The 21,991-nt window shown below is 44.6% G+C and overlaps 2 protein-coding genes across 3 annotated transcripts in view; one reads left to right on the forward strand and one right to left on the reverse strand.

The window, feature by feature from the left end:
* Window positions 1-89: 89 nt before the first annotated feature.
* LOC126400108 (rho GTPase-activating protein SYDE1) lies at window positions 90-15,273 on the reverse strand. Of its 2 annotated transcripts, none has more exons than XM_050060582.1 (14): window positions 15,005-15,273; window positions 8,071-8,318; window positions 7,410-7,887; window positions 6,962-7,303; window positions 6,609-6,804; window positions 5,913-6,076; window positions 5,585-5,683; window positions 5,420-5,508; window positions 4,494-4,631; window positions 4,135-4,261; window positions 3,406-3,581; window positions 2,218-2,479; window positions 1,806-2,096; window positions 90-1,593 (listed from the first exon to the last, which is right to left on the reverse strand). In XM_050060582.1, exons 1-14 carry the CDS (start codon window positions 15,087-15,089, stop codon window positions 1,403-1,405), a joined length of 2,886 nt encoding a protein of 961 aa, XP_049916539.1. In that variant the 5' UTR covers window positions 15,090-15,273; the 3' UTR covers window positions 90-1,402. The 2 variants fall into 2 exon arrangements, with proteins under 2 accessions (XP_049916539.1, XP_049916538.1); XM_050060581.1 differs by having other exon boundaries at window positions 5,585-5,686.
* A 2,569-nt stretch (window positions 15,274-17,842) lies between these two features.
* Window positions 17,843-21,991, forward strand: part of LOC126400221 (ankyrin repeat domain-containing protein 1-like) — an 8,793-nt gene continuing 4,644 nt past the window's right edge. Inside the window, exons 1-6 of the mRNA XM_050060784.1 lie at window positions 17,843-17,911; window positions 19,620-19,668; window positions 20,623-20,694; window positions 21,040-21,174; window positions 21,420-21,527; window positions 21,677-21,797. Of these exons, the coding sequence (XP_049916741.1) occupies window positions 17,898-17,911; window positions 19,620-19,668; window positions 20,623-20,694; window positions 21,040-21,174; window positions 21,420-21,527; window positions 21,677-21,797 (499 nt within the window). The 5' untranslated portion in view covers window positions 17,843-17,897. The remainder of the gene's footprint in view (window positions 17,912-19,619; window positions 19,669-20,622; window positions 20,695-21,039; window positions 21,175-21,419; window positions 21,528-21,676; window positions 21,798-21,991) is intronic.

Here is a 21,991-nt window from a genome sequence, read left to right on the forward strand (position 1 = left end):
TCATAAAGTCTGTCTTCAGCCTGGACTCTGCTGTTAAAGTGATCAGATGTCATGTTCCTGTATCAATAATCAGCTCAGAGTCATTAATAATAATAATAATAATAATAATATGTTTAATAGTTGGTCAGGTTAATAGGAAGTACAGAAAGGCTGCTGTGGTCTGTTCCAACAGGAACTGTGCTTCAACACTTTGGTTACATCATCTGCAGAGAAACATCGTCATCATCAATAAAAAACAGGAAGTGCTTATTATCGTTGTGCAAAACAAAATAATACTGTCAACAAAACAACAACAACAACAAACGGGAAACAGATTCAAACAACAACAACATCATTGATAACACTGAGTATGGCATCGTATTCCTTCTGTGGCTTCACAAACTCATCACACTCAGAAACTCTGTACCGTGGAAACACTGACGAGCAGCTGCAGCTCACAGCGCTCTGCTGCTCCACCTGCAGCTGGTGACAAAAACCCACAGACACCTACATACACCAGCATGGGGCGTCAGAGGCAGCAGAGCGATGAGTTCTACAGTTTGTTCACTTCAAATTTAAAGTTTCAACAATTGAAAAAAATTATGGCTTCAACAGTGCAAACAGCCCCAACATGTTCTGACATGTTCCAACATGTTCTGACAGGATGCTACCCTGATACCCAGAAGAACAACAGTTCAGTTCACATGCTCTGATGGTGTCACTGTGAGAAGAACTTTAGGAAACTTCTTCATCATTAGAACATCAATAATAATAATAATACTGACATGAGGGTGGAACCAACAGTGTGGTTCTCTCACTGCTGGTTCCATCTTTGGAACCTGTAGTTTCAAAGTTGTGGTTCCTGTAGTGCCTCAACAGTGACACCTCAGAGAACCCTCCTCCTTCATAGTAACGCTGATGCTGCGTTCACCTTTGGATCACAGAAATAAATTAATCTGCTTGATTCTGACGTGTCAGCTCTAAAACTTCTGGAAACATCCAGAGATGCTACAAGAACTATGAGAACCACATTCCTTCTGTTCCACTGTGAGCTGGACTCATCACCTCTCTGAGGACTGTCTTTGACGTTCTGCAGAGATCAGAGGGAACTGAGGAGGTCAGAGGTCAAACTAACAGCTGATCTCACCATCACAGTAAATAATCCTGTTCTACATGTCTGATCGTTCTTGGTTCTGTTGAGAACCTTTCATTATTAAAGCTGTCTGAATTTCAGAGGAAAGTTTGGAACGTTTTTGAAGCCAAATTAAATTCGGATTCACAAAATTCAAGTTCAGACAATAAAGTAAATGTTTTACACCGAGACACAACTTCATCAAACATGGCAGAATGATGTCACAATCTTCCTCCACCTCCTCCTCCTCCTCCTGGTCCTCCTCCTGGTTCTCCTCCTGGTTCTCCTGGTCTACAGACAGATGTTGATCTGTTTGGCCAGCTCTCGGTCCAGGTCATGTATCAGAGTGTCGAAGTCCTTCAGGCTGAGTCGACAGTTAAACGGAGCATCAAAGTCCATGAAGTCGTCCACGTACAGAGCTCCTCCTCCTTCTGAGGACCATGCCTCCTTCTTCTCCTCTTCCTCCTCTTCATCCCCGCTGCCTGAAACATCATCAACAGGAAGGAGTGAGTTAAGGGAGCAGAAGTCGTGTTCACGGTAACACAGAACTGTCTGAAAACACATCTTTGATTCTGGGTGTAGAAGAACAGACACATTCAACAACAAACAGACTCGGTCCTGAACGTCAGGACAGACAGCCGCCATTTTTGTTTGGGTGGAGGAAATGGACAAAGCGTCCTGCTCATCTGTTTACCTCCATCACTGTCACTTCCTGCCACCTCGTCATAATCAGCTTCCTGTGCGGAGAGAAGATCTCGTCCACAGACGCTCCAGTCTCCTGCGTACCGGTTGATGGGAGGAGGACTCTCCAGCCGGGCCAGGCCTCCTCGACCCCGACGTGACACCACCACCTCCTCTTCGGAGGGCAGAGCCAATCGCAGCACAGGATGCCGTTGCTGCTGGCTCAGGGAGGCGTGTGTGAGGGCGGGGGAGGGAGGCTTGGAGACGTCCAGGTGGTCATCTGCTGGGATTCGCTGAGTCGGCACTGAGGAGGTAGAGTAAGACACTGAGCAAGGTGACACGTGCTGAAGGTAATTTGGTTTGCATAGCAACAACAGAGTATCAAAGTGGGCGGAGCTTGTGGTCAATGTCTCCTCCTGTCTCACCTGGCCACAGCTGCAGCAGGTAGTGCAACGCCTCAATGTGCCGTTTGAAATCAACCGCACTCGCTATCTCCTCACCATGACCCAGCCCCTTCCCCCCTCCTCTTCCTCCTCTCCCTCCTCCTCCTCCCCCGCTCCACGCCTCCTGGGTTGGCGTGAGGAGCACCGGGCCAAAGCAGACGGCGAGGTTCTGGTGCGTCATCCTGTTGGACGAGCTGAGGGACGCCACCAGGCTGAGGTGGTCCAACAAGAGAGACAGGGTGGCCTGGAGACAGAGATAGAGAGAGAGACAGACACAGACACAGACACAGAGACAGACACAGAGACAGAGATAGAGAGAGAGACAGACACAGAGACAGACACAGCAATAGAGACAGACACAGAGATAGAGACAGAGACAGACAGACACAGAGACAGACACAGAGAAAGAGACAGACACAGAGATAGAGACAGACACAGAGAAAGAGACAGACACAGAGATAGAGACAGACACAGAGACAGACACAGCGATGGAGACAGACACAGAGATAGAGACAGAGACAGACACAGACAGACACAGAGAAAGAGACAGACACAGAGACAGACACAGACAGAGACACAGACACAAACACAGACATGGAGACAGACACAGAGACAGACAGAGACAGAGACAGACAGACACAAACAGAGAGACAGAGATAGAGACAGAGACAATGTTGGACAGATACTCCTCAACTTGGACTGAGGAAAGAAAATGTCCTCGTTGTCCAGGTTCATGTCTCAACAGTAAGAAAAAGTCGTGTCTCTGTCCTCCTGAGGACACGACTCAATGTAGTACTGCAGTATTAGTACTGAGTTACTCGGTATCAGTACTCAGTTACTGCAGTATCAGTACTCAGTTACCCTCTCTGACTGAAGTACTGCAGAATTAGTACTCAGTTACTGCAGTATCAGTACTCAGTTACCCTCTCTGATTGCAGTACTGCAGTATTAGTACTCAGTTACTGCAGTATCAGTACTCAGTTACCCTCTCTGACTGCATTACTGCAGTATTAGTACTCAGTTATTGCAGTATCAGTACCCAGTTACTGCAGTATCAGTACTCAGTTACCCTCTCTGATTGCAGTACTGCAGTATCAGTACTCAGTTACCCTCTCTGATTGCAGTACTGCAGTATTAGTACTCAGTTACTCAGTATCAGTACTCAGTTACCTTCTCTGGAGGCGGCAGACAGGACAGCAGCTCCACAGTGTCCTGAGCCAATTGGGGGTCGGGGGTCACAGGTGGAGCTGGTGGGGGTCGTAGGGTCATGGCTTCTCTGACCACCTGGTACAGCGTCCTGGTGATGAGCGGAGACGGCAGCTCCCGCAGGTAGTCCTTCAGAATACCTGAGAAAACACACGTGACATTGAAGACAGTGAAGACGTCTGTTAAATGTGATTCACTCTCTGACCAGACTAAAATACAACATGTCGTGCCAGTGTGATGTCACATCCTGTGAGACAACAACACAACAACTGGAGGTCGTCTCCCCACAGCTCACACTGACTGTTTATCACTCAGAGATTCAAACAGCTTCGTCAGTTAGTTTGACCTCTGTCTTAGGTTCTTTGTGTCTCGTTAAAACTGTCAAACTCCTGTAATAACACTTATCACATTAAAAACTAAAGTCATCTGAAGTACGATGTTGTACTCAGCGCTCAGTTAACAACCAACCCTGTGACATCAGCAGCAGCTTGTAAGATGGCTCCACCCTGCTGGAGGAGACAGGAAATACAATCTAGATCCAGATCAGGTGGATATCAGGTCTGACTGCAGTGTCACATCTTACCTACAGTAACAATCACACACACCACAGTCATATTGTTAATGTTACTGTCAGGTTCAGGTCGTCAGGTCCGAGTCGTCAGGTCCGAGTCACCCAGAGGTGTTTTCACTGACCTGTGATGACGTTGATGTCAGGGTACAGCTCCTCACTGAGACTCACAGCTGAACTGTTCCTCTCAAACCAATCCCTGAGTTCCTTCTTCACCGCCGCAGAACCACACAGTCTGTACAGACCCACCACCTGATGGACGGAGGGACGGACAGGGGGACAAACAGTGACGGACAGAGGGACAGACGGGGGGATAGACAGAGTGATGGACAGAGAGACGGACAGGGGGCAGAGTGACAAAGGCACAGATCAGGTCCTGAGTCATTTTCTTGCAGTTTTAACAATGAGTCCAAACTTCACAGTAGTTGTGTCCCACAGGACCGGTCCGTTCTGACCTGCTGTGAGCTGATGCTGGTGAACATACCTTCAGTCCTCTGCGTTCGATCTCTGCCACAGACTTCTGGATCAGCAGAGGGATTGGAGCTGCACATCCTTCTTTCTCCACCAGGTGGTGCAGTTCAACCCCAAACACATTGGCAGGTACTGAAGAGTCACTGCTGGGCTGTGGGGACAAACTCATCCTGTCACCTCTAACATCAGTGACAACAGTCACAGTGATATACAGGAAGTGATGTCACTGAGGAGACACTAACAGCTGCCAGTGCTGAAATCAAACATCTGAGTCCATCTGAACTTATTTTCATGTTTCCACCTGTCTGATGAGTCTCTGGTGATTTCATCACTTCAACTAGCTGTTGTAGTCTTACTGTAGTCATAGTGCTGTGGTAGTGTTACTGTAGTCGTAGTGCTATGGTAGTGTTACTGTAGTCATAGTACTGTAGTAGTGTTACTGTAGTCGTAGTACTGTTGTAGTACTGTTGTAGTGTTACTGTAGTCATAGTACTGTTGTAGTGTTACTGTAGTCGTAGTGCTGTAGTAGTGTTACTGTAGTCATAGTACTGTGGTAGTGTTACTGTAGTCGTAGTACTGTAGTAGTGTTATTGTAGTCGTAGTGCTGTGGTAGTGTTACTGTAGTCATAGTACTGTGGTAGTGTTACTGTAGTCGTAGTACTGTTGTAGTACTGTTGTAGTGTTACTGTAGTCGTAGTACTGTTGTAGTACTGTTGTAGTGTTACTGTAGTCATAGTACTGTTGTAGTGTTACTGCAGTCATAGTATTGTAGTAGTGTTACTGTAGTCGTAGTACTGTAGTAGTGTTACTGTAGTCGTAGTGCTGTGGTAGTGTTACTGTAGTCATAGTACTGTTGTAGTGTTACTGTAGTCGTAGTACTGTTGTAGTACTGTTGTAGTGTTACTGCAGTCATAGTATTGTAGTTGTGTTCCAGTGTACCTGAGTGTCCCATTTCTCCTGCAGGGACAGTTTGACATAAAGAAGTCCTCGGGGCTCCAACTTCACACAAAGCTGCTGACTGCGACTTCCTGAGAGACAAAACACACACTCTGTCATACACACTGAAACAGTGAAGGCACAGGGTGTGTGCTGTGTGTACTGTACCTTTAAAGAGCGGGGGGATGGACACGCCTCCCAGTCCACAGACTCTGTTTCTGGTTGGACCACCTGACGTCTGATCCGTCCCTGATTTAGCTACTCCCACTGCTGCAGAGACACACACACACCATCAAAATTGAACCTAATCACACACACACCAGTTCAACCAGCTCCACATCCAGACCTCCCACTTTCTGTCCAACACCTGCACCAGTCAGGTTAACTGGTCAGAGTGGAGACATGAGGGATGAATCTAAAGGGTTAAAGGATTGGCTGGTTGTGGTCATCGGGTGGTAGCAGCAGTAACAGTAGTGATCAGTGAGGACAACAGTACCTGGCGTTAACACCACTATGCGAAGCTGCCGCGCTCGCTCCAGCTCCAGGTTGAAGGCGTGGTTCAACGGTAGGGCGGAGCCTCGCAGGGTCAGGAGGGCAGTCCTCGCTCTCGTCACCCCATCAATCTGGATGGCCACAAAGACTTCCTTACTTCCCTCTGACCTGAGAACAGAGACGTCCAATCAGACGAGAGAGCACCGAACCAAAGACTCCATCATTTCACACAGTTCTGAACGTGACTCTGCCTTCACAGTGTCGAACGCAACTTTGCCGTCACGGTCCTGAACGTAACTCTGCCATCATGGTCCTGAACATAACTCTGCCGTCACGGTCCTGAACCTAACTCTATTGTCACTGTCCTGAACATAACTCTGCCATCATGGTCCTGAACATAACTCCTAACTCTATTGTCACTGTCCTGAACATAACTCTGCCATCATGGTCCTGAACATAACTCTATTGTCACTGTCCTGAACCTAACTCTGCCATCATGGTCCTGAACCTAACTCTATCGTCACTGTCCTGAACATAACTCTGCCATCATGGTCCTGAACATAACTCTGCCATCATGGTCCTGAACCTAACTCTATCGTCACAGTCCTGAACCTAACTCTGCCGTCACGGTCCTGAACCTAACTCTGCCGCCACAGTCCTGAATGTAAGTCTGCCGTCACTCGTCCAGGTGTGTTCCTACCTGCTGCTCTTCATCTCCTCCAGGCCCATCAGGTGAACTGTCAGTAAACCCGTCACCCGCTGGCTGCAGCGTGGTGGATCGCAGCCCACATACAGTTGGAACGAACTGACGTCACACGCTGTTTCCTGGGAAGTGGTGATGGGAGGAGCCTGTTGCCGCGGCAGCAGTTCAGGGGAGTCCCCATCACTAAGGTAACCTAAAGGTTAAAAAACATTTTGCATTTGGAAAAACAAACAAACAAACAAACAGCTCAAGTGATTTAGACTCAAAGGACGAGTCAGCCAGGGGGCAGGACGTGTCAGATGGAACTTTTACGTTCGTCTTTGTTTCGTCCATAATCGTGAAAACTTTACCTCCTTTGGCCGATCGTCCTCTCGATGATCGTCTCCGTGGTCTGGCTGGAGGGGCGGAGCTATCCAGGTGATACCTGCTGATCACGTTCTGGTTGGACAAGGCCGATGACGATGATGCTGCACTCTTGCTGGTCGACTCGTCACTGACCCCTCTGCCGTCGTTTCCCTGACGATTGGCCCGGGAGGAGGAGCGAAGGCTGAGTTTACGGCGCAGCTCGGGAAGTTTCTTCATCTTCAGGGAGAGTTTCCTAACCGTACCTGGAGACCGCAGCCTGTCAATCACACTACTAGATACGCCCCCTTTCTTTTGGGAGGCGGGGCTAGAGTCTGAGGGGGCAGGGTCTGAGGGAGAAAGACACAGAGACTGAGGAACACTGGAGACAGGTCACAGAGTGGCGGATGTATTTAAGGTCAGCAGAAGAATGTGGGCGGAGTCAGTCAGGTTTACCTATAGATTCTGTTGTGATGTCATCAGTATGGTGGCTAACACTGGGATTGGCGCCCTCCAGTGGACATTCTACTTTGGTGTCTCCTGGCCCCGTCCTCCTTACTGCTCCTCCCTCCTCCCTGTCGTCCCTTCTCCTCCAGATCTCCTCCTCCCTGGGTGGAGCACCTGCATCCTCCTCCTCGGGGATCGGGTTGTACCAGATGTTGCTGCTGCTCTCTGGTTGCAGGCCGCAGGCCTCGTCTGAAGCCTGGGTCTTTCCTGAGGACAGCACCCAGGCTCTGCTGCTGCGATCCAGGCTCTGCAGATACGCACGCTGGCCTGACAGCTTGGTGCTGACGGAGGTGGGTGGAGCTTCAGAGGAGCCCCCTGCTGGCTGGGGGACTTCCTGCAGGACTGAGGGAGAACTGACAGGAACACAGGAGGTGCTGGTCGCATCCCAGGAGAGACTGACGCACAACCTGTCGCCGCACTGCTCCGTCTGAGAGCAGGAGGAGGAAAAGAAGAAGAAGAGGAAGAGGAGGAGGTCAGGCTACCAGGAGAAGGACCAGGATAAGGTCTCCTCAGCAGGAGGACAGTTCAGACTGATATTTGTAAGAACGCAACATAAACACTGAATCTTTGTGTTTTAAGATTAAATATTAAACCTCTTCTTCTCTTGTACCTTTTCTTGTGCCAGCCTCTGACTCCAGGCCTGCCCAGATGCATCCTGGGATATTCCTAAGTATCTGGGGGCAGAGCTTGAGGGCAAGGAGGTGGGTGGAGCCGCATAGCCCTGTCGTGCCCACGACTGTTTCTTAGCAACTGTGATGTGGTTGTGTGGTGGCGAGGGGGGGTCAGGGTCTGGATTTGTCGTCATCGATGGTGATGATGAAGACGTCTGGAGGACAGAGTTGACCTTAACTGCGACATCTGCAGGACACACACATTTGAATTCTTTATTTGATTCCACCAATTACATGAAATATGGCAAGGAATCAAATACAAAAGGGGTCAAGAAGACAATACTGGTCACTCATGGAAATACATAGCATCTTCTCCTCCATACAGCCAAGCTGCCTATAACAGCAGAAACAGAGCAAAATTTAGCAAGCTTTTTTGCTCTGCACTTAGATATGCCAGCAATGTTCAGGCCACTAGTGGTATATTTATACACATGGCCCAGGCTTCCAAATATGAGTACGGAGAATTTGCATTTGTAACCAAGACTTGTTATGATTTGGAGTAATGGTTGATATTTTGAATATTTGTCATGGAAAGCCTGGTCCATGTATAGGTCAAACACACAACCTACTTCCAAAATCAGGACCTCCGTGTGGCGGCTATCAACAAAAACAATGTCAGGTGTATTGGGGATGTTGGCAAAGATGTCATAATCCAGGTCAACCAATATGGCAACACACACACACACACACACACACAGAGTATTTAAACCAGAGACAAATGAATTTATCAGTGTGCAACTAACTGGATCTGATGTTAGTTGGTCTGACATCATACAGGTGATGCTCTCTGATTGGCTGGCAGCTGTCTTTCTCTAACCTGCAGGTAACCATGGCAACAACATGGATGCTTTGGACTACATCAGCAGTTCACTCACTTAAGAAACCACTGTGACCTCCTCCAGGACCCCTGGAACATCCTCAAGAACCTAAAGAACCACTGTGGCCTCCTCCAGGACCCCTGGAACATCCTCAAGAACCCAAAGAACCACTGTGACCTCCTCCAGGACCCCTGGAACATCTGCAAGAACCTAAAGAACCACTGTGACCTCCTCCAGGACCCCTGGTACATCCTCAAGAACCTAAAGAACCACTGTGACCTCCTCCAGGACCCCTGGAACATCCTCAAGAACCCAAAGAACCACTGTGACCTCCTCCAGGACCCCTGGTACATCCTCAAGAACCCAAAGAACCACTGTGACCTCCTCCAGGACCCCTGGAACATCCGCAAGAACCTAAAGAACCACTGTGACCTCCTCCAGGACCCCTGGAACATGTGCAAAGACTTAAACCACTGTGACCTCCTCCAGGACCCTGGGAACATCCTCAAGAGCCTAAAGAACCACTGTGACCTCCTCTAGGACCCCTGGAACATCCTCAAGAACCCAAAGAGCCACTGTGGCCTCCTCCAGGACCCCTGGAACATCCTCAAGAACCTAAAGAACCACTGTGGCCTCCTCCAGGACCCCTGGAACATCTGCATGAACCTAAAGAACCACTGTGACCTCCTCCAGGACCCCTGGAACATCCTCAAGAACCTAAAGAATCACACAACGACTATAACCATGACGACAATGACGTGGTGGAGAAGAAGAAGAAGACCATGATGATGATGCTGATGATGATCAGGATGGATTCAGTATTGCTGTTCTGAACACAGGTGAGGAGACCAGGAGAACCCACCTGAGGATCTGAGGCTGAGAACTGACTCATATGGGGTCAATATTTCTGCTGTGGAACTGAGTTCAGACTGAATGGGCTTTAACAGAGATTGGTTTAATCTGTAAATCAGAGGACAGAAGGACTGATGAACTGATGAGTTCAGACTCAGACGAGGTTTATCAGTGACCAATAAACTGATCAGGACTGACCTCGTCTGTTGAAGCAGTGATCAGTGATAATCGTCTACACCTCAGACTGTCTCTGTCTCTTACTGTGTCTGTACAACTGCTCTGACTGGACAGGAAGTGATACTCTCCAGAGGTCGGCCTCCACTTCCTGTCGTCTGAATGAAGCCAAAGAGGAGCTGATGGCGGACTGAGACTGTGTGAACGTGTGAACGTGTGACTGTGTGACTGAGTGAGCTAATAATAAAGCATCTGTTTTTAATTCTCAGAAGCCTGAGAAATACTGATCACTGAGGGGAGGGGGGAGGGGAGGAGGAGAAAGGGGGAGGGAAGGAGAGGAGAGGAGGGAGGGGTGGGGGGAGTAGAGGGGGGAGGTGAAGAATAAACAGCTGTGAGTTTGCAGATGTCAATGAACTCTCTGTATTTAAGACTAAACACACACTGCTGACTATTCACTATTCATTACTGTCTCAACACACACACACACACTAACACACAGTATCACAGTGTGTTAGTGTGTGCCAGTGTGTGTGTGTAACAGTGTGACAGTGTCAGTGTGCCCTGCAGCTTTAGGAGTCGTCTCTAACTTCTCTAAATGTTGGGTTTGTTTTCAGTGTCTCAGATTTTAAAGTTAATCTTTGTTTCTTTGATTTGAATCTTTGAATGTTTGAAACTTGTCGACTTCTTCATGTAAAACAGTCCTGAGTTTAAACTGTTAACTACGACAAGACAACACTCAAATAAACAATAAACAGGAAGCGACCACATACACACACACACACACACACACACACACATACACACATACACACATACACACACACACACACACTCAGGTCTAATGACAGGAAGTGGCCCAGTTAGTCTTCAGGAAGTTGATCATTAAAACGTGTAGAAGAAGAGCAGATAGCAGCAGTGTCGGCTCAGAGACCTCTCCTTATATTTAATAACTCTTCAGATGCACTTAGGGACTGTTTGGGGGGGGGGCTGGAATCAAACCCACGGCTGCTGCAGAAGGACACTGTCTCTGTGCCCACTGTAACCACCAAGCTACTGAGACCTTATCACCAGTTTGTAAAGAAGAAAATGCAGGAGGAGTTGTTTTCTTTGAAATTCACCGAAATTACCAATTCATCAGCCAGGAACTGGAAAAACTGAAATTATTAATGGATTTTAAAATTTCCAACGGTCCTTGGACACATCATGGCTGACGAACGCTCCAGTTAAATAAATCAATAAATAAAATAAAAATCTGAGCTCAAAATAGTGACATTTAATCAGCATCGTTTTCCTCCTGAAAACCAGTCACATGATGTCACAGACAGGTCAGATGTGATGTCACAGATCAGATGTGATGTCACAGATTTGATGTGGAGTTTAAATGTTCAGATTTTAGAGGTGAAGTTCAGTGAAAAGGTCTCATTGTGTCTGCAGATGAGCTGCGTGACTCTGATCACGGGACTGATCACGTGACTCTGATTTGACTGATTGATGAAGAGGAGAACTCCATGATCTGTTAAACACACCTGTCTGATCTGACCTATGACCTCTACCTGTTTGTCTCATCAGCCTCTGTACCTGACTTTATTAACACAGGTCTGTTTGTCCCGCTCATGACTGTATCCATGACAACGAAGCTGCTCTGACCACGACAGAGGATTTCTTCTGTTCCTCAACATGGAACCGGTTCAGCTCTGGTTCTGGTTCTCATTGTCACATGAACCATTCAGAACATTAGGACCTAAAATAACCTGGTTCAGAACCTGAGGGGTCGGTTCTCACCTGAACCGAACACACCTGAAGTGAGAATCATGGGCGTGTCATATTCTACAGGTCCACTGAACATCAGGTGATCACTGACAGCCGCCATCTTGCTTCTACTGTTTACCTTGTTGTGTCCCGCCCTCTGCTGATGACACGTCTGATCACAGTGGTTCTGAACCAAAGCCCCCAGAACCCTGAACAGAACCAGGTCAAGAACCAAAGTGGTCTAATCAGAAAAAAACAAACAACAGAGTTCAGCTCTTTGTTTGTTGACTCACGGTTGCCACAGCAACAGCAGCAGCTGACTGAGTCTCTAGGCCAGATGTGAACTGTTGCATTGTGGGAGAGCAGAGATGAACTGAAACGCTGTGATGTCATCATTCAGGACAAACCATCATAACTCTGACTTTTCATCATCAGTTAAACATGTTGATGAGTCTGACGACGTTCAACCTCAGCTAGACTCTGTGTTCACTGATGATTAGCTCATGTTAGCATGCTAACATGCTAAGCTAAAGTCTGCAGACTAAAGACAACCAGCGTTAAAGAAACGTGTCGATATCTTTGGTGGCGGCTCTAAAACGGTGGTCCTATATCACACAGTCAGAGAGGTTCAAGGATGGCTGTCGTCACGGTCTGTGATCAAAGACAGCCTGGGAAAATTCTGACAGTGTGACTGCTGTTACCACCTACGTCTGCTAACCAACCAATAGAAATGCAGCATGAAATGAGCCAAACAAACAGACGGACAGCAGCTCGCCATGGAGGCAAAACTGAAGCACTAAAAGAAATGTGAGAAGAACCTTGTGAAGCCTTGTGACGTGTCCTCCAGCTCTGACCGTGATCGGGTAAAGAAGGACGAAGCATGGAAGGATATAGAGGTGGAGCTACAGCTGCCAGGTGACACACCTAGCAGCTAGCAAACACACACACACACACACACACACTGCAGTATATCGTGCCCACAGAACTTCAGGTTATGTATTAGTATGAGCCTCTCTGTTGTCCTTCACAGTTGAAGTAATAACCCTGCAGCATCACTTAGTGTGAAGCTGTGACATCATAGCCTGTGACTCAGTCGGCGCCGTACGTCATCATACAGTCTGCAGACATCAAACATGATGTTTATCCAATCCATGTGACACAGTGGAGCTGCACTAAACTTATCAGACTTATCAGATCTCACAGTCTGTAGGGAGGACTGACAGATGCTGAACATGGTATCAACACACACACATCATATACAAACACATCATACACAAACACATCATTCACACACATCACAGCTGTAACATGTTTCCTCAACACGAGAACATGTTCTGTTTCATGTTTCCTTCACATGAGAACATGTTTTAATGTTTCATATTTCCTTCACATGAGAACATGTTTTAATGTTTCATGTTTCCTTCACACAAGAACATGTTCTGTTTGATGTTTCCTTCACATGAGAACATGTTCTAATGTTTCATGTTTCCTTCACACAAGAACATGTTTTAATGTTTCATGTTTCCTTCACACGAGAATATGTTCTAATGTTTCTAATGTTTCATGTTTCCTTCACATGAGAACTTGTTTTAATGTTTCATGTTTCCTTCACATGAGAACATGTTCTAGTGTTTCATGTTTCCTTTACATGAGAACATGTTCTAATGTTTCATGTTTCCTTCACACGAGAACATGTTCTAATGTTTCATGTTTCCTTCACACGAGAACATGTTTTAATGTTTCATGTTTCCTCAACACAAGAACATGTTCTAATGTTTCATGTTTCCTCAACATGAGAACATGTTGTAATGTTTCATGTTTCCTCAACACGAGAACATGTTCTAATGTTTCATGTTTCCTTTGCATGAGAACATATTCTAATGTTTCATGTTTCCTCCACACAAGAACATGTTTTAATGTTTCATGTTTCCTCAACATGAGAACATGTTGTAATGTTTCATGTTTCCTCAACACGAGAACATGTTCTAATGTTTCATGTTTCCCTCACATGAGAATATGTTCTAATGTTTCATGTTTCCTTCACATGAGAACATGTTCTAATGTTTCATGTTTCCTCAACACGAGAACATGTTCTAATGTTTCATGTTTCCCTCACATGAGAATATGTTCTAATGTTTCATGTTTCCTTCACATGAGAACATGTTGTAATGTTTCATGTTTCCTCAACACGAGAACATGTTCTAATGTTTCATGTTTCCTTCACACGAGAACATGTTCTAATGTTTCTAATGTTTCATGTTTCCTCAACAGGAGAACATGTGTTAATGTTTCATGTTTCCTTCACATGAGAACATGTTCTAATGTTTCATGTTTCCTTCACATGAGAACATGTTTTAATGTTTCATGTTTCCTTCACATGAGAACATTCACATTAAGCGTCCTCAGCTCACAGACTGTTCCACATACGTCCTGAATGTTTAACATGCTGCACATCTTGTATTCATTTTTTCTTTTTCTTTCTTATGTAAATATTGTTTTGTGCATTTTAACATTATACACATATTTTTAGATTTCTAACTTTATATGATCAGTAATGTGATATTGTATTATTGTAGTTTTATAGCATACGGAACATGTTCTTATATGTTCTACTCACTTTACATCCTCAGCACATTGCACATGTTTTATTTGATATTTTTCACACTTTGTACTTTATACTTGTTTCTTCTTCTATAACTCTCTACATCAGAGCGACTGTAACGAACCACAGTTTCTCCCCTCAGGGATCAGTGAAGTATTTCTGCTTCTGTCTCTGAGTCTGATGAAGGTTTTTACAGCAGCTCAACATGTACTTGTACGTTCTGCTGCTTCGTACGTGTACTGCAGTACTGCAGAGAAATATTAAAATGAGCTCCAGCAGCTGCAGCATCAAACTGTTAACACATCAGTAATTATAACACATTAATATCATACAGTATATGCTACTCCACATGAAGAGTACTCTGAGTGATACTGCTGTACTTTTACTTCAGTAACATTTGTATCTCTACACTGTGGCATCAGCACTGTAACTGCAGTAAAGGGTCAGAGGGACTCTCATAGGTTTGATCTGTTTAAGGAACAAAGTTTAGTTTGTTGATGTGACCTCAGATCAGCAGAGAGAAGAAGTTTTAGTAAACAGGACGTTCACGCTCGGTTCACCAACAGTTAACAGTCATCACTAACATTAACACTAACCAGTGAACTTTAACCCCGTCACTAACCCCAACAGATGAAGGTGGAGGTGTACAGAGTGTATAAAGTGTTGTGGGCTCCTCACCGCTCTCTTTGGGGTCCGTCTTCCTCCTGGATCTGTCTTTGCCTCTCAGCCTGGAGAAGGTTCTCTTCAGCAGGGGCTCGGCCATGGTGGACCCCCCCTCCCTGCGTCCCGCTCCGTCCTCCTCAGGGTGGAGGTCCTGGAGACGATAATCCAGCAGGAGCACAGAGGAGTCAGCGCTCCTTCATGGTGCTCAGATCACAGTGTTCATACTCGGCCATGACTCCAACTCCTCGTCCACTTTGACTCTGAGCTGCAGAACAGGAAATGAATTCCACACATTCTTTCCCAAACTCCCCCCTCCTCCTCCTCCTCCTCGTCCTCCTCCTCCTCCTCCTCCTGTTCCTCCTCCCACTCTCCTCCCTCCACTGGGACAGAAGGACACACAGGATTCATGGGAAACGTAGTCCTGAATACTGTCAGAACAGCTTTAATTCAACCATCAGATGTTTTCATTCTTCTGCTGATATAAAATAAAAAGGTGATCCTTCATCAGACCAAGGACTCATCTGCTTCATCTGCTTCATCATCATCGTTATTATCATTATTATTATTATTTGTACCAGTACGTCTTCATGTTTAGTCTCACCTCTGCTACAGATCACACTTTCTTCTTCTACTGTCACTAGTCGTACTTCATGTGTTCATACAAGTTCAGTGTCTTTAATTCTGCTGCTGATGGTTCAACACTCATTCTGGATCAGTCTGTGAAACTGAAATAAACACAGACTGTGATGAGCTTCATTTAAGTACAGTCCAGACACATTTAATATTCAAACTGAGAAACTATATTGTTCTAATAAAGTTGTGACAGCAGCAACAGCAGATGGGGAAACACCTGTGTGTGACCTTCCTCAGGTAAACAGGTAACAGATTAAAGAATCATTAACAGGAGCCTGTTTCCTGTCTCTGTGTGACATCATCACCTCAGTCAGTGTTTGCAAAGTGAGGACACTGAGTGTTGAAGTTTATCTGACTTCAGTGTCTCAACAGTCCCATGATGCACCTCTCCAGGGTCGACGCTTCATCATGTTCCACACATGTTCAGTGGGAGACAGGTGTGGACTGCAGGCAGGTCAGTCTGGTACCTGCACTCTGTCACTGCGAAGCTACGCTGTTGGAACACGTCACAATGTGTCTCATTGTCTCGCTGAAATAAGACGGGACATCCCTGAAAGAGACAGTGTCTGGATGGCAGCATATGTTGCTCCGAAACCTGGATGGACCTTTCATCATTCATGGAGCCTTCACAGGTGTGACATTACCCATGATGCACCTCCATCCATCACAGACAGGACGTTACCCATGATGCAATCTGGAAATCCATCGGTAAAAAAAATAAATAAATAAATAAAAACTTTTTTTTTTCTTCCTTTACCTCTGGAGGCACAGCCCGGAGTTTTTCGACTAACAGAAGTGCAGGGGCCTCGGCAATCGCTCACACTCTTCACTTCCAGCGGTGTCCCCAGGGAATCTCCTTGTTTACAAATACTTCGGGCAGAAAACCAGCAGAGTTTAGCTATATATCACATTTTCACTATATCACCGTGTAGACTAATCTGATGTTTGTTACAGTAAGTCTATAAACACAATGATTGAACAAACGTTACTATTTCCATGTGCACATTTTGTAATTAATAACAATAATAACATCGTAGATTAGCTGGGCTAACCGTTAGCTGTTAACGTTAGCCATTAGCAGTGTCTGTAATAACCATAGACTGTATGAAAATAAGGTAATAACTCAATAAACGGTCCATGAATAAAATATTTTTTCCAGCGGATATCTTAGTTACAACATGATTGAGCTAGCAAAGCAGTTTTGTGTTGCTATGTGTGGTATTTATTCAGTTATGTGAAATCACGATGTCTAGAAAGCATCAGTGGCTGCAGCTGACAGGGACAGTTAACTGTTAGCAAAGCTAACATCAGGACGTCATCTGTGAAAAGCCTCCCGTTGTCGGATACGACATGAAACTACTCCAGTTAGCTCAATCATGTTGTAACTAAGACATCCGCTGGAAAAAAATATTTTTTTTGATGTTGACGAGACGGCGTTTTGGGTGGAGCGGTCGCTATGGACGCGGAGCTTGCCGTTTCTGTAGGTACACATTTCCTGGGGACACCTGCACGTCTCTGCCACGCCCCCTCCATTGTGATTGGCTAAAGCGCAGCATCGTTCAAACCCAAAGCCCCCCCCAGTCGTCTTTCACACAGGGCTGCCGACAGATTCTACAATGTAAATTGCAGAATCTGTATTGAGAGATTACCCAGACAGGACATTACCCATGATGCACCTCCATCCCATCACAGACTGGAAGTTACCCATGATGCACCTCCATCCATCACAGACTGGAAGTTACCCATGATGCACCTCCATCCATCATAGCTGATGGGCCCAGAGAAGTGGGCAGAGCTGTTTCTGTACGTTGTTGATATGTGGTCGAGTCTGAACTGTCATTTTTAGATGCAGAGATGAACTATGTGTGTGTGTGTGTGTGTGTGTGTGTGTGTGTGTGTGTGTGTGTGTGTGTGTAACAGGTGTTTCTCAGTCTGTTGTTGCTCCTGTCACAACCTTATTAGAACAATTAAGTTTTTCAGTTATAAAGTTTAAATATCTCTGGACTCTCTTCAGGTCTGTTTTTATCTTCCGATCCAGGATCAGTTTGCTCTAATAAAACTTCTTCTGCTGACTGAAGGTCAGACGGGTCATCAGCTGACTCCTCTGAGGTCAGCCTGCAGGTCAGAGGTCAACACACAGACGTGTGTGTGTGTGTGTGTGTGTGTGTGTGTGTGTGTGTGTGTGTGTGTGCATATATAAGGAGGACTGATGGAGGCGACACTCCTCATTGTGTCCTGATCTCCAAACAGGAAGCTGATCTTTAATCTTTTCTTCATGGAGCCACAGAGGTGAGAAAACATTTATTTATTGACGATTGATTATTGCTAATGATGTTTGTGTGTTGATTTAATCATTAAATCTTGTTTCCCTTCAAGTTTTTTTTATAAATTATATTATTAATATTATGATGACAGTAGACCTGATGACTCACAACTCTGTTAACATGTCACTGCTTCATCATGACATCATGTATGTCAGTGTTCATACAGACGACAGTATCATGTGTTAAAGATATGACTCTGGTGTCGCCTGTTAAGGTCACATTTCATTTTTTAATCAGTTGTATGAACCTTTAATTATTAACTAACCCCTTCTGTGTGTGTGTGTGTGTGTGTGTGTGTGTGTGTGTATTTTGTGCTGCTGTAACAGTTAAACGTCCATCTGAGGATCAATAAAAGGATCAATAACTCAAACTTAGAAATTATTGTTGATGAGAAATTGAATTGGAGAGAACAAACTGACTGGGTCACCAGAAAAATAAATCAATCTATTGGTATAATAAGGCACGTTAGTCATCTGGTTACAACAAGCTGTCTCCTTACTCTCTATTACAGTTTAATTTATCCCTGTCTTTCATATTGTAATATAGTTTGGGCGAATACTTTTCCTACTACTCTCCACAAAATTTTGGTTCTCCAGAAACGTTTCGTTAGGATTGCAACTCGATCACAGTCTCACATCTCATCTGCTCCTCTATTTCAGAAACTCCAGATTCTTACTATTTATGATATTAATATTTTTCAAATATGTGTTTTTGTTTATAAAATTCAGTTAAGGGAAGGGAATATTCCTGAGCAGTTTAAGATTTACTTTAATTCAAATTCACAGATTCACTCTGACTCAACCCGCCACTCCTCAGATCTTCATCCTCCTAAATTTCTCACTCGCAGAGGTCAATTTTCGATAAGGTTTAGGGGCACTAAATTATGGAATGTTTTTTTCCACCTGGTAAAAAAATCTTCCTCTTTAAAATGTTACAAAAGATGTTTAAAAGACCATTTAACTGCTGTATTGTAACTATTTTCCCTAATGTATTATTGTTCATGTATCTGGTTCTTATTTTACTTTATTTATTTCATTATTTATTTGTTTGTTTTTGTGTCACTCACATGTACCATTATTGTTTGCTCATGAGTCCATTCAAAACACTCATATACACACACACCACACATTCACATTCATATGTATTTATTTTGATTTTTATTATTCTTATGACTATATATATTTTGTATATTTAGTTTGCCATCATCATTTTTTGTATGTTAATTTTGTGTTCTACATAACATTGTGAAATTTTAAAATTTAGGTGGAGGCTTCAAATAAGCCTACTGGGTTTTTCGCCTCTTCCTGCACCATGTACTATTTATCTGTTATTCTTGTGTATTTTTAAACTGTGCAAAATAAACTAAACTAAACTAAACTAAAGTAAACTTCATCATTATCAATGGAAACATTTTTTTTAATCTCTGATTGATTTTTTGTTCAACCTTTAATTCAAGATGATTTTATTCTATAAATTCAGAAATCAGCCTCAGAATTCATTCTGAATCTGTGATAATCCATAAACTGATCATCTATAACTGATCATCTGTATGATGGTGATGATGATGATGATGATGGGGATGAAGATGGTGCAACTGGATGAAGATGAATTCTTTGTGTGTTTGATGTCAGTAGAAATTAATAGATCCTTATTGTTTTTCCTTCTACTGTCAGATCTGAGCTGATCAGCTGTGAGGAAGAGGAGGAGGAGGAGATGATGATGGTAAGGAAAAGTGTTTTTTTTATTAAACTTCATGAGAATCAAACTTTAATTTTTTTCTCCTTTTTGTTTCCTCTCTTCACATCAGATTTATAGAAACATGGAAAAATTATTAATTAAATATAATTATTGTTTTTATTATAAACAACATGTTCAACATCTGACTCCTTCAAAGGCTGATCAATCTGATCAATCTGATCAATCTGATCAATCTGATCAATCACATCAATGAGCTGCTGTTTAGTTTTTATTTTAAATGATTAATATGAATGTTTTTCAATGCTGGAAGTTTTGGCTGTTTGTGTTTGTGTGTGTGTGTGTGTGTGTGTGTGTGTGTGTGTGTGTGTGTGTGTGTGTGTGTGTGTGTGTGCGTGTGTGTGAGTGCTGTCTGACCTCTGACCTCTGGATAATAAAATGACATCAGCAGCAGGTTAACGATTGGCTCCAGTCCACCTGTCGCTGTCATGGTAACCAACTGTCTGTCTGTCTGTCTGTTTGTGTCTCTGAGGAAGTTTTCATGTCTTCTCTTCCTTCAGGGTCAACGTCTTATTTAATGCTCTGAGGGATGGAGGAAACAGACAGGATAAATAAAATAAATATAATAAAGAACAAACTGAATATAACAAATATAAAACAAGAATAATAAACTGAATAAATAAAATAACTGTGAGTGAGATTAAAGTGNAGTGATTGGCCAATAAAATTACACCAGAGAAGGTCATGGTCAACACACACACACACACACACACACTCACACACAGACACAGACACACACACACACACACACACACACACACACACACTCAGCTGTAAACTGAGGCTGCTGCCAATAAAGTTTTATAAGACAGAGGTCAGAGGTCAGCTCTGTTTCTGGAGTCAGTTTCCTGTTTCACACTTTAAATAAAGTTTTATGATTCAAAGTCACAGAATAAAGACGTCTCTGTGTGTCCTCAGCAGGTGAACGACGGAGGCTATGAGTCGTCTGTCTCTCAGGAGAAGCAGGACTCGGATCGTCCAATCAGACTCAAGGTCAGAGCAGAACTGTCGTCTCATTGGCTGATAGTTGATGAACAACAGGAAACAGGAAACCAGCTGCTGCTGAACTGGTTCATCTGATTCTGATGATCAATAATAATCAATACTGTGGTGATCAGTGAGTCCAAAGACACCACATTTATCTGAAACATGAAACCAGGACCTGAACCAAAATCAGAACCAGGACCAGGACCTGAACCTGGACCATCACAGGAAGTGGTTCAGTCAGAGCTGCAGTAGCACTATAGTACCATCAGGGGCAGTGTTTAGCAGTAGTAGTGTGTGCAGTACCTGTGTGTCTCCATGTGACACAGTGTCCGTCTGTTTGTCCCCGTCCAGACAGACCGATCGGGTCGTCTCCTCCTGGAGACTCCTGCTGACCTCCAGAACCTCCTGCTGCTGAGGAGGAGCAAGAGGGAGCAGAGAGCTGCTGTGAGAACTCGTCCTGCTGCTGCTGCTCCTCCTGCTGCCGTGGTAACACACACACACGCACGCACACACACGCACACCTGTACAGGTGACGACAGACAGCAGAGAAGATGAGCAGTCACAACTTCCTGTTTCCATCCCCGTCTCTGTTTCTTCCTGCTTCATGTTTAACGACTCATTAACTCGTTAACTGGAGACAGGTGAGGAAACAGGAAGTGAAGACATCAGAAGGTGAATGAGTGTGTTGCTCAATGATGTCGTCACTGATAGACTCTGTCGGTGTCTTTCAGCCGTACTATGTGGACGAAGAGGATTTCTTTACGGCCTGTGATCAGAAGCAGCTGCTGGTGATCGACAGGTACCTGTCAACAGGTGGAGACGTCAACGCCTGTGACTCGGTGAGTCATCAACGCTCCGCCGCTTCTATTGGCTCTGAAACATGCAGTTTATTCAAATAAACCCCAGACTTCCTCCTGACAGCTGCTGTTCATGTTCTGTGTGAAACCAACAGTCATGTTCTCAACATGTTCCTCAACATGTTCCTCAGCATGTTCCTCAACATGTTCCTCATCATGTTCCCCATCATGTTCCTCAACATGTTCTCAACATGTTCCTCAACATGTTCCTCATCATGTCCCCCATCATGTTCCTCAACATGTTCTCAACATGTACCTCATCATGTTCCCCATCATGTTCCTCAACATGTTCTCAACATGTTCCTCAACATGTTCCTCATCATGTTCCCCATCATGTTCCTCAACATGTTCCTCATCATGTTCCTCATCATGTTCCTCAACATGTTCTCAACATGTTCCTCAACATGTTCCTCATCATGTTCCCCATCATGTTCCTCAACATGTTC

This window comes from Epinephelus moara, chromosome 13, assembly GCF_006386435.1.
Source record: "Epinephelus moara isolate mb chromosome 13, YSFRI_EMoa_1.0, whole genome shotgun sequence".
Classification (NCBI taxonomy): domain Eukaryota; kingdom Metazoa; phylum Chordata; class Actinopteri; order Perciformes; family Serranidae; genus Epinephelus; species Epinephelus moara.